The 13,289-nt window shown below is 32.6% G+C and overlaps 1 protein-coding gene across 1 annotated transcript; it reads right to left on the bottom strand.

The window, feature by feature from the left end:
- Nucleotides 1-539: 539 nt before the first annotated feature.
- On the bottom strand, nucleotides 540-1,007 carry LOC113859844. The gene has a single exon (XM_027492517.1). The coding sequence runs from the start codon at nucleotides 1,005-1,007 to the stop codon at nucleotides 540-542; it is 468 nt and encodes a 155-aa protein (XP_027348318.1).
- Nucleotides 1,008-13,289: the final 12,282 nt, after the last annotated feature.

Genomic DNA, 13,289 nt, shown 5'->3' with positions numbered 1-13,289 from the left:
ACCTTGAGATGAAGTCAATCAAGGTGAACTTCCAAGTCCAAATTTGAAGAAAGTTGGAATTTTGGGAAGGTTTTTCTTAGAGAAGAGAGTGAGGAACCTGAGAGAAAGTGAAAAGTTCAAAATTTGAATTGTAATATAAGTTTTCTAAGTTTAAAACCCTTAAATATCCATCAAGCTGTGATATTCTTGCTACATCAAGTTGTCTCTTGCTACAACGAGCCCTTTTCTTGCTACAGATAAAAAAAATCAGCCACTATTTTCCTCTTGCTATGTCATTCTGTCTACAGCGAGAATCCTAGTTATAGAAAGAGTGTTGTTAGATAATCTTTATCCACTTCTCGCTACAACGAGAGGACTCTATAGAGCCTGATTCTAGATTATCTCTCTTGCTATAGCGAGAAATTCTATAACTTACACGCTTTAAACTCTCCTAATTTTATTTTTCATTCATTTTTGCTAGAAAACAAGGCTTAACAGCCCAAACAAAAGAGACACTTAAATAGAGGGCCTAGAAAGCTAGAGGTTACAAGAATCCAAACTTAAAGAAAAACCAGAGAGGAGGGAGGGATATCCAACCAGCAAGAAGGGGATAGGAGGTCAAGACTCATCTTCACAAGGGAATCAACACAATGGTTCACCTCTCTACATATATGAGAAAACCTAACAAATTGAACCTTCCTAAGAGATTCTCTAATATTACAGATCAAAGTGAAAAGAGGATGGGATGAGGACTGGATATGCAAAATAAGGTTGATGGCAAACTTGGAGTCGCTTTCAATCAAGATAGACTGAATATTTTTCAGCATCACCAGATGGAGGCCCATACAAAGGTCCCAAAGTTTCACAGAAAGGGGCGAGCAAGAGTTGAGCCTAAAGTAGAAGCCAATGATGAACTTGCCAAGGCTGTCACGAATTAATCCTCTGTAGGCAGCTACTCCACTGGATTTTGACACCGCTCCATTCACATTCAGCTTCAACTGGTTATTGAGAGGAGGGATCCATTGCATCTTCCCATGATCTAAGGTAATTCTGGACAAAGGATTAGGACTGTTCTTGCAACATTTAAAAAATAAGCAGCGTCAAATAAGGCCTTACAAGCTAAAAAAAGTAGGCTGGGAAAAAAGCTATTGGAAAATAAATTTATTTCGATCCTTCCAAATATGCCAAATAACCATACCAAATATCATAGGCCAGTTAGGAAATTTTATCATACAAGTATTAGCTAAGTTAGAACATAACCAGACAGTTGATAAGTCTATAATTAAGCTCTATTTTACAACTCATATAACTAATTTATATATTAATTATGCAGTTTGGTATAAAGATGCCGCAAGTAGACTTTGAGTGCATTCTGGGCCCAAAGGAAGATTAGAGTTTCGCAGCAGTCAGCACACCCAGACCCATTCAATAAGCATGGGGGTGCTTCGAGCCCATACATGGTCGTGCTTATCTGCGGAAAGCCCAATTATGAAGAGTTTTTAGGGTTTTCAAACCCTATTAAAAGGGAGACCTCAAGCATCATAGAGGACATCGTTTTGATCTTGGCTTTTGCTCTGGGATACATCGGATCTCGTCTCTCTTGCACGAGATCTTTGGCACACTCTTAGTGGGATTTGGAGCTTCGAGCGATCGTACTTGAAGACTGAGAACACATCTTACATTCTAGTTTGCTATTTCTTTTAATTATGGCTTTGTTTATAACTGTTATAGTTCTTTTCTTTAGCATGAGTAACTAAGTCCATAGCTCAGGTTATAGGAACTATTGTTCCTGAATTTATAGGGTTTTGATGTTTGAATCTATATTTGATTTCTGTTTTGTGATTAGATGTTATCCTATTGCGCTTCTCTCTTAATCCTAATTAATCATATCGTCAGGCGATCGTACCTTGGTTAATTAATAGATCTATAGGGTAAAATGAGACAAAGAATTAGGTGGACCAAACTAATATTTCTTTTCTAATCGTTATTAAATTAATAAGTTCATATGTTCCTTAAGTTTTCTTAAATTGATGTTTTGCATGACCATTGGGGATGTTAATTTAGAGAAAAGAATATTAATATTATATGACCATTAGGTATTAATACTATTTGTATAAATGATTGATAATCACAAGGAAATCAGATTTAGAGTTAAACAGAAAAATAACATAAAGAAGTGAATGAGAAAATCCATACGCCCTATATTCCTCTCTGATAAGTTTAACTAAGACGTGTATTGTATTCCTTGTTCTTAGTTTTATAATTGATTTTATAAATTCTTGTTTTAATTAATCTCGTATTTTTGAAGCCTAAACAATTAAATTAGGAAATTCTTAGGGCATATTTGATTTCCCTTTTTAAATACAATTTTTAGTTTTTAAAATTTAAAAATTAAAAAAATTGTTTGATAATTTAAATTTTAAAAACAATTTTTTATTTTCAGTTTTTAAAACTAAAATTCAGAACAGCTTATATGGTGTTTTTGTTTTTAATTTTTGAGTTCTTTTCATGATACTTTTCTCAAAATTCTAGAAATGCAGAGAATGTAATTTTTATTAATGGCAATATTGTAAATTACCTAAAAATTAAGTTACAGCTTTTAACAACGTCTTTCTCAAATAAATATCAGAACCCCATCGACATTGAGACGTCCCCGTTATTATTAACAGTTTCATTGCAATTATTATGTTACTATGTTCAACTTAGAGACTCTAAAAAATTTAACATGTTCAATAAACATAGATGAAGGCATATATCCCACACATAATGCACATCTACATATATATAGAGTTGTTGTTCAACAGTAGATAATTTAATACAGACCTCATACCTTTTCTAGGTTATTCAAGTATTTTACAAACTAAAGGAAAATGAAGGTCAGACGAAAAGATTCTAAGCACTCATAATTTAAATATACCTCATTGTCGACTATTTTTTTTTTTTTTACGAGCAGATCTCTCTTCTAGTCATCTAATCCATCTAGAGGAGGATCAACATGAAGGCCCACGTAAGCTATTGCACAATACATGGGGTAGGGAATCTCAACTCTAATAGGACTCTACATAATTATGGGGGCTGTTAATGGTAGTAATAGTTAGTATCACATAACCTGTAAAGATAATAGTTTGATTAGCATTATTATGGCTCCACGTTCCTAACCCCATACTAAAAGTCATGTTCTGCTCAGGAATAGGAATACTCCTAGCACTCATTCTGTATTCATAACACAGTTAATAGACACAAACAAAGAAAGGGTGAGTAAATCATTCATAAATTATTTCATAAGGCAATATTAATTGCTGAATAAAAATAACCACTACATAACTTATGAATAAGCGTCTCATAGTATTTTATTCGTATTATTTCTTTCCTCCATGGAGTAATTAATTGTTCATTTAATTTTCTGGGTTGAAGATTGGGAGTTTTGTGTCCACAATCCAGATAGTGCCATAAGTACAACATCTCAAATAGGGAATTGAGCAACCATGCTCAAATTCTATTATGGTCACTCATAGCGGCTCACACTCTAACCAATCTTGGTATGCTCTAGTGCCTGTCAGGATAGTTTATAATATTTCCCACTGCTTGCGACACAAATTAGCTAGGTTTGGTCTCTTGCTAGGATTTGGGTACCTTACTATCCCCTATGGTAAAACCAACACTATTTGCCCCTCGCTTGTACCTGGCGTTTTCAACCACTGTCCTTATGAACTGTTTCATAATCACAAAATGAATCCTAGCCGTTAATCTGCCCATTGGATACACACTATCAAAATCATTCATCTCTTAAAACAAGAGAATCATTCATTTTATGGACATGGCTATTTTCAAATTTTTTTCAAATGTCATGCATCAATTTGTAAAATTCATAACTAATTCAATACAAATTAAAAAATTATGAAATCACCTAGGTTTTATTTCTTTAAGTGTCTACTTTTAAAAAAAATATACACATAAATAATGTTTACACAAAAAGTAATATTTAACTTAGTTTCTTTCTACTGTTCACATGATGCCACTTTTAGAATCCAGTAAATTGTAAAATTTGTAATAAATTCAATTCTCTTCCAAAACACATGAGACCAGTGGGATTATTTTCAGTATTATGACTATTTCATAGTAAAAATACTTTCAAATTCAAACTGTTTACATACATTAATTCGTGCTTTAATTTTATTAGTACATGTCACAGGTTAACATAATTTTGCTACTGCATATATAAAAAAATCATAAGTTATTCAATTCACCATCAAAATTCATGAAATTAGTGGCATTCTTTCACTTTGCTTATATAGTTTCACAGAAAAATACAAGTAGAAATTCATCACTTTCATATCTAAGAAATACTCCTAATTATTCTATGTTGCTCACATTAACTCACTTCTTAGAATCAGTTAAATATAAAAATCATAAATATTTTATTTTAATTCCAAAATTAATCAAACCAGTGAGGATATTTTCCCTATAGTATCGATTTTCATGAAAAAATATGAACAAAATAACACCATATATATATATCCTTAAAAACGAAATCAAGTATCTCAGCAGTATGCACAAACCATTAGTTTCATATAACAGCAACTTTAGAAAATCATAAGTATTTTGTTTTAACTCCAATTTAAGTAAACTCAGTGAGTATGGTTTCCTCATGAAGTATAATTTTATATAAAAATATAAATTAAATTACATCATGCATGAATTTTAAGAATAAAGGAACTTAAAGTGAGCTGTTCTCAGGAATCATTTTCACACATCATAATATTCAAAAATTCATATCTATTTTATTTCAATTCCAAATAAAGTGAAACCAGTGAGAATAGTTTCATTAATAAGTATATTTTTATAAAAAATAAAGATAAAATAATGCCACACAGAGATATTAAAACGAAATTGAATCAAGGCATACTGCCCCCATAATACTATTTTCATGTAGCATAATTTTAGAAAAATCATAACTAATACAATTTAAATCCAAACAAAGTAAAACCAGTGGGAAAAGTTTCAAAATTTAACTATCTACATGAATAAAATACTAACAAAAATTTTTGCAAAGATTTTATCATATGTTACATTATTTGCAGTTTAGTCCTTTTACTTTATGTTAATTGCAATTAGGTCCTTTTTCCAAAACTTTAAGAAGTCAGGTTGTCCAGCACGTTTTTCCTTTTCCTCTAAGTCATTGTCCAGGTCTTAATATGGTCAAAAACATTCCTTTGGTCCTACTACTCATGTGATTAATTATTTTAAACTTCTTGAAGTCCATTTATGGTCCAATCATAGTATTTTCTCATCTAAAGGTCCAATCCTTCAAATTGAATTTTATATCTTGGTCAATATTCGTATAATTCTTATACTTCATAGGTTCCAAAAATTGTCTGAGAGTCCCTAGCTTATTTCTTAGTGATTTCTCCCTTTTTAAATCATTTTCCCTTTTCCCTTTTCCGATCATTCAAAATCTTTAAAAATACATTTAAAATATTATTTCAAGTCAAGATAAATCTAAAATATCAAGAATACTATGATAATACAAGATAATAATATCTTAGGAGAATTTCTGTGATTTAAAAAAATCTAAAAATAAAAACTAACACAAAAACAGTTATAACTATCTTAGAACCGTAAATCTTCTTAAAAATTTAGGAAAATTCATTTTTATGTTCTACCAAAGCCTAATCACAAAATTTTCACTAAGTTTATAGTATTTATGCCATATAAAACTTAAAAAAAAACTTAGAACTCAGATCATGCATCAAAAGAATATTTACAGAAAACTCCTGATTATAAACGAAAAATTTTAACAAAACCCTCAATCAATTTCAAGGCATGGATTCACATATAATCAGCCTAATATCATAACAATAACACATAACAAGCAAAGTCATCAATAAAAATTCCTTAAAATACTCACTTACAGTTGGTTAAGATTTTTCTGCAGAATTTTCTATTTTCGCTGTTTTTAACATTTTTCTTGGAATTTTCATTTAATATAAAGGGTTACGGGTTCCCCTTGACTCAAAATTAATTAGCAAAAGTATTCCCCCAATTTATGAACTATACTCCTCTCTCTTACTTGATTTTATCTTTGCCTTTTTGGGTGAGGTTGCAAGGATGTTTTGATCTTCTCTTTCTCTTGTTTTTCTTGGTCTGGTTTGAGCCTCTTTACTGCCCTTCCAAGTTAGCTTTGAGCTTGTTCAAAAAAGTACTTAAATGTTGAAATTCTTTTGCTAAATTTGGTGGTGGAGTTATTTGGTGTGTTTGGAGTTTTTCCTACTTTGTTGGCTTGGAGAGTGACATGGCTGAGTGGTGGGGTTTATTTTTAGCATGTGTTGGATGTGATCAGGTGAATAGAAGAGTTTGGTTTGGCTGGATTTAGGAATTTTGGCTAGATAATCCAATTTCCTCCATTTACACGTGAATTTAGGCCTTGTATTTGGGGAATGCTTTTTAATTTTTTTTTCTTGTGTTTTTATGGGACAGAGGGTGCACGACCATTTAGATAGGTTAAAGTGGAGTAACTTTACTGTTGGAGGCTTTCCCAAATTCAAATTTTATCAAGGTGAAAAGTGGCCCCTAATAATCATGCTCCAAGTGGATATTTTGGACCCTTGTGATGTTATTTAGTTGGCCTAAGTGTTTCTGGTTTGTTTGCCTTTAGTTCCTGGTTTCTAATTTCAGATTTTAACCTCTCACATAACACTATTTTTGGCTTAGTTTGGTTGAGTTTAGTTGGCATTTGGTTAGGCTCCTTGGTTAGGGATTGAACGATTGACCCTATGTCATCATCAAGGAATTTTAGTAAACCAAGTCTTCTTTCTTATTGGTTTCCTTCACTTCAGCTGATATTTTGCCCAATTATTGACAAATATAGTCTATTTTTTTGTGCCAAAACCGTGTCATTTGGGTTGGGTAAGATAGGATTACAAAATTGGAAGTTTTGGTCCATTTGCCTAGCCCTTTTCACACCACTTTGAGTGCTGAATTTAAAAAAATTGGTTTAAATTTTCTAGTTGAGGTTTGGGTCTGGTTCTTGAACGAATATAGCCTCATTTGGCCCAATAATTTGTCATAAAAATTTCAGAATTTTTCATTATCATTTCCTTATCCAACTTGGGTCTTCATTCTAGGCCTAATCTAAGGGTATTTTGGTCTTTTTGGCCAATGTTGTAACCTATTTTTTTTTATTTTCTATTTTTATTCACCAAAATTGATTATAAATTTTGCAATACATAATTAAGATAGTATAAATTTATAAAAACAAAATTTTTTTAGGTAATTATTTTTATAAAAATTAGATTACACATTATAATTCGTTACCCAGTTTTTCCTTAATTTGTCTGTTTTTTCGGTAAATTTGACTAAGTGTGTTTTAATTTCTAACTATATATATATATGATCTAATTCTAATTTATTTATATTGATAAAATTAGTAATTAACCTAAAAGTAAGGAAATTTTGGAGTGTGACAGACATCAGAACGCCTATCGACATCAGAACTTCACCATTGACGCCTTTAGATTAACCCTATCACCGTCTACATCCATCGACATCTTCATAACACTATCGACACAAACACTCTCACAGCATCATCAAACATCTTGGATTCACTCAGATTTTTTTTTTCTTATTTTGGATTTCTTTTTTACCATTGTTGATTTTTTATTTGGATTTGGATTCAGATTCTTACTCAGACCAAGCATCAACATATTTGGAAAAAAAAAGCTCAGGTTTGATTCTTATTTTCTTGCATTTTAGTCAAAATTATATGCCAAGCTCAAGCATTTTTACTGTTCAGAAGTATACATGCTTATGGATCACAGATTTGTCCTGCTTTGTATCTTTGAACAATAGGAATATTATGATGGATATTTTTTTTTTCATGCTTCCATTAATGCCTTTACTTGCCTTGCCTGTTTCACGTTATTTATTATTTATACGCAAACACAATAGCTAAGTATCAAGGCTTTGTTTGCGTTTCTGGTTGAATGTCCTTGCATTTGTTTTGAAAATTTTATTATATTAGTAGCATTTGAGAAGAATTGTACACACTAGCTTAGTTTGTGTGTAAATAATTTATATTTGGCAAAGTATATGTTTGCTTGTCTTATGATTGTCGATAATTTATATTTGACAAGTTTTAATTGGAAGAGAACTTTCCGTAGAAAGAGAGCTTTCAGTTTCAAGAGGAGTCCAATTAACTTCTTGATTTGTAGAAACATCATGTGATCGCCCCATATTTTGCTCATTAACTTGTTGAGTATGAAATACTTCTTTATCAGTCATTCTATACAAGGAAAAAAAAATTGAGAGTTAGAATTAAAAATCAAATAGCTATGAGACAAGGATCAATACCAGTAAGCAATTATTTGGATAGGTTGAATCAGAATAGTGAACATAATCATAATTATATCAAATATAATGTACAATGCATCTGGTGTACTTGTAAGCATATGAAAATTTGATCAGCATCATAGCAAATTAAAATTTTTTTTTTGCCTTATTAAAGCATATTTAGTTATCTACATAATCATAATTAGTGAACATATCTACATAATGTACGTGATTTTTTTTCCTTACTGAAGCATATCTACATCATAAAGAAATAGCTACTAGTTACTAAAGTTTCACACATAATAGTGGTGTGAGGAGGGCACCGGTGGTCAGTCGACCACCGAAGAGAGAAACCATGTCAGGATCTGAGAGAGAAAATTCGAGAAACAGAACTAGTGTGAGGGGATAAGGTTGCCGTAGAGAGATGGAAGGAAAGTAATTGGCTTATATATATATATATATATATATATATATCTATATATATATATATATATAGATAGATATATATATATATATATGGTTATAAAGGTAGTTTCATAGTATAAGGCGAGTACGAGTACCCACGGGCACAGGTAGTACGAAACCTGCCCCTGTCCCTATTTATTTGTGGGTTTTAGAAAAATCCGTTTAACACATTTGCAGGTACCCAAATCTGCCCCGCAATGGGTAATACCTGCAGGTATCCACAGATTCAAATATTTTTGCCATCCCTAATCCTTAGTATAAAGACTTGGTGAATTGTTTGGCTGCCAAGGAAATTTCTATATACTTTTCCAAAGTTCAGACTGCCAAGCTAAAGAGTGATTCCAAATACTACATTTAGGATGATATATACTTGTGGAAGATGTGCAGTGACAAGGTTATTAGACAATGTGTGCCTGAACTTGAGTTTCAGTCTGTGCTTAGATTTTGTCATTCATTGACTTGTAGTGGACACTTTGGACCTTAATGTACAGCCCGAAAGATATTAGATTCTGGACTATATTGGTCTACCATGTTCCGGGATGCATACAACTTCTATAAGACATGTGAGTGATGTCAAAGGACTGGGAACATCTCGTGCTGGAATAAGATGCCCCACCTACCTCTCCTTTTCTATGAGGTGTTTGATGTATAAGGTATAGATTTTATAGGTCTTTTTCCTGTTTTATTTGGTTATGCCTATATTTTTGTTAGCAGTAGACTATGTCTCTAAGTGGGTGGAGGCAAAGGCCACTCATACTGATGATGCTTGTGTTGTTATAGATTTTGTGAAGTCATATATTTTCTGCAGGTTTGGATTTCCCATAGCATTAATCAGTGACTAGGGATCACACTTTTGCAATTGCACAATAGATGCCCTACTTTAAAAGTTTGGGGTTATGCTAGAGTTTCCACACCATATCACCCTCAAACTAACAAACAAGTGGAGATCTCCAATTGAGAAATAAAGCAAATCCCAGAGAAGACTATCCAACCTAATAGGAATGATTGGAGTCTGCGCTTGGAGGAAGCTCTGTGGGCTTACAGGACTGCCTACAAAACACTCATAAGAATGTCCTCTTATTGGGTTATTTTTGGCAAGGCATGTCATTTACCAGTAAAAGTGAAGCATAAGACATTTTGAGCGATCAAGCAATGTAATCTGGACATGGGGCAGCTGACTCACATAGAAAGTTTCAATTACAAGAGTTGGAGGAGAGTCGTAGAGAAGCATATGAGAACTCTAATATCTACAAGGAGCGTACCAAGGCTTTTCATGATAAGCTAATAGGGCATAAAGAGTTCCACATTGGTCAAAAAGTCTTGTTATATAATTCTAGACTTAAGTGGATGCCTGAAAAATTAATATCTAAATGGGATGGTCCCTTTCTTGTTGTTAATGTTTTTCCTTATGGTGTTATTGAACTACAGGATATGGGATCTCAAAGGAGCTTCAAGGTTAATGGGCATCGGCTCAAGGTTTTTCATGAGGACTTGTCAGAACATGCATAAGAGGAGGCCACTTTTGAATTGACCACCTACCCCAATTTATAGGGAGTTTTCTTACATCTCTCTCACTTATTGGATTGTTTGAATTGTCCTTATGCTTATTGCGTCTCCATTGAGAACAATGTTAATTTAAAGTGGGGGGAGAGTATTATGTTTTTGGTGTGTAAATAATCTATTCAACTGATTATTTCATGGCTTTGACGGATTGATTAAATTATTTTTTGATTTGATAGGTGGACTTTGATATCTTGTGTGTTGAATTATTTGTGATAGAATATATACCTTATGAGGTTTTGAGCCATGTAGATGACAATATCATATCATTTTACTGTCTTTCATTGTGTGATTGCACTCATTGTTGTATGACACTAGAACTTGCTTTGAGCCTTTTTGAGACTATATTTTCATATGCTTGCATTAATATGATAATGTCATTATTTCCTTCTTGCAAACTACTAGTCAAAAAGTCAACATTGCAGTATTTCCATTGTTTGAGTCCCTTTGAGCCTAATTGACCTATTTCTTGTTATCCTAAATCATGCCAAAGGCATAAAACAATAACATGACCTAACCTTAGGGGATACAAGAACTTTGAAATTGTTTTTGGAATAATCATAGAAATAAGTGTAGGGGAAATTACCTTAAAAATGCAAGAGAAAAGAAAAATTAGCTCCTTAGAAAGGTCAAAATTACCATGTCATCCCCTAAGTTGCTATCAACTGCATTACTTTGCCTAAGGAAGTTTCCTGATGCAGCTTATGGGAAGAGTCAACTAAAACTCCAAATCTTGACCTTGTAGGTGATTCCTTATTCCTCCCATTAGAAGTACTACTTCCAAAGTTCTAGGTTGCCCAACTATTTTCCTGAAAGGCTTCTTGACCAATATCTAGGGCCCAAATTTACTTAGCTCTTCTACAGACTTACCTTCCTACACCTCCTGAGAACTTTCCTTAGAACAAGAAACTGAAAAGACAAGTTCCTCTTTGTTATTCATGGCAATGTGCTAGTGTTTATATCCAGGTTCATTCTTACCTAAATAGATATTGGGGTTGTCAACACAGTTTTCTAACTTATGACCACACTGCCCACAATGGAAACAGATGAGGTGCAATCCCTCATATTCAACCATAAACTCCTGACCTAAAACCTTAAAAGAGGAGATAAATTTTTTACTAAGGTCTAATTCTATGCATATTCCAGCAAACCTATCCCTAGCTAAAAGAGAAGTGTGAGGATCAATTTTAAGCATTGAACCTAAGCAAGCCCCAACCTGCTAGAGGAACTTTTTATTATACAACTCAAGAGGTAAGTCAAGAATGCGTATTTAGGAAGCTATCCCCCTAAAGGTATGGTTTTTAGGCCAAAATAAGGGCCTCCATCTCTAAACTAACAGGTAGTGGTCCAATATAAGTCAAGGTCCCTCAAAAAAAGCATATTTATAATCTTTTAAGCTCTCAAACTTAACTAGAAAAAAGTTATTATTGAAATCTAATATTTTCAAACTACCGTTCTTTCCCTAAATATTATTAAGCTTTTGACTCAAAAAGTTAAAGCTAGTGAATTTACCTAACAATTTAACTATCAGAGTAAGTTTTCAAGGGTTGCACCATGTTTCATAATCTTCCAAAGGAACTCTTAGTTCAAGACAGAGAAGTTGATTCTCTTGATTATTTGTTACCAGTTCTTTTGTATCCAGAGGAATATTAAAATCCCCCATGACAAATCTGATGATATCCTCATCTCCTAAAACTAGATCTAGGTCACTACCAGAGATAACCTTCTCTTTATACGACATACAAGATAAATAGTTAGAGTTAGAAAACACCTGAATCATTTTGTCATCAACTAGAGAATCTTCCTGCAAATTGTGCTCTAACTCATCTCCAACGAGTATTGAGATTCATTTAACTTTCTTCTTACTACGAAAGAGGAGATCCACCTCTTCCGTTGATCTTTCCTCTACATCTGAGCGCTCCATTTGTTCTTGCAAGTCTTCAGAAAGGAGGGATTGGAGGACGAAGCCCTTCCTTACACTGCTAGAAATCCACCCAAGGTGCGGTAATGACTAAGCAGAACAGACGAAACGAAAGGTTAAGAAAACCCTATCAAAAACCCGTTCTTGGATTGAAGGGAGAGATCTTGGAGAACAATCGCAAAGGACACATAGCATTAACCAAAAGTTGTTTAGACACTTTAACTCTCCTAATTTTAAACATGCATAAACAATTAACATAAAATGCAAAAGTAATAAATAAATAAATAAAGGTATTACAGTATTAAATTAAGATAGGTCCATTATGAGTTTAAGATTAGGTATACTTTTAAAATTTTGATATAAAATGCACAGAAAAAAATTTGTGAACGTTCTAAAACATCATTGTCGAGACTTGATTTGATTATAAAAACATTATGTTTTGTCACAAATGAGATGAATAACTATCTCAATAGATGATATAATTTAATATGTATGTTTTGTTATAAACGAGATTATTTAATATGTATATTTTGTTATAAATGAGATAAATAACTGTCTTGATGGATAACATTACTTAATATGTTCTATCAAATTCAGCCAAATTATTGATTGTTTTTATCTTCCAAGAGAAATTTTTTTGTTTTGAAAATTGACCTAGATCAGTGATTGCAAAAATTCTTCCAATAGTCTTGATGGAATATAGCGTACCATAATAAGCCTAACGATCATAGTCGCCATTTTTTTTCTTATGGACTTCAATTCTAATATTACAAATATTTATGATTCGATGTTATATAATAATATGTACAACGCACTGGAAGAAATGTGCGTGATTATTAATTTCAAAAGGTAGTAAACAAATAAGTAAATTGTGCTCGCACAAACGAATCTGTCCTCATTATACACGGGATCTATAAATGGTATACACCATATTAGAGCACAAGCAACATTCCAGATAGAAGATTTGCATAGAAGTTCCCAAGACAGTTATTCATGTACACCAATCGGCCATACCCAAACTTGCGACCAACAGATA

Source organism: Abrus precatorius, unplaced genomic scaffold (genome assembly GCF_003935025.1).
Source record: "Abrus precatorius isolate BTA unplaced genomic scaffold, Abrus_2018 Scaffold2, whole genome shotgun sequence".
Taxonomy (NCBI): domain Eukaryota; kingdom Viridiplantae; phylum Streptophyta; class Magnoliopsida; order Fabales; family Fabaceae; genus Abrus; species Abrus precatorius.
This window is presented reverse-complemented; position numbering and strand designations above follow the sequence as displayed.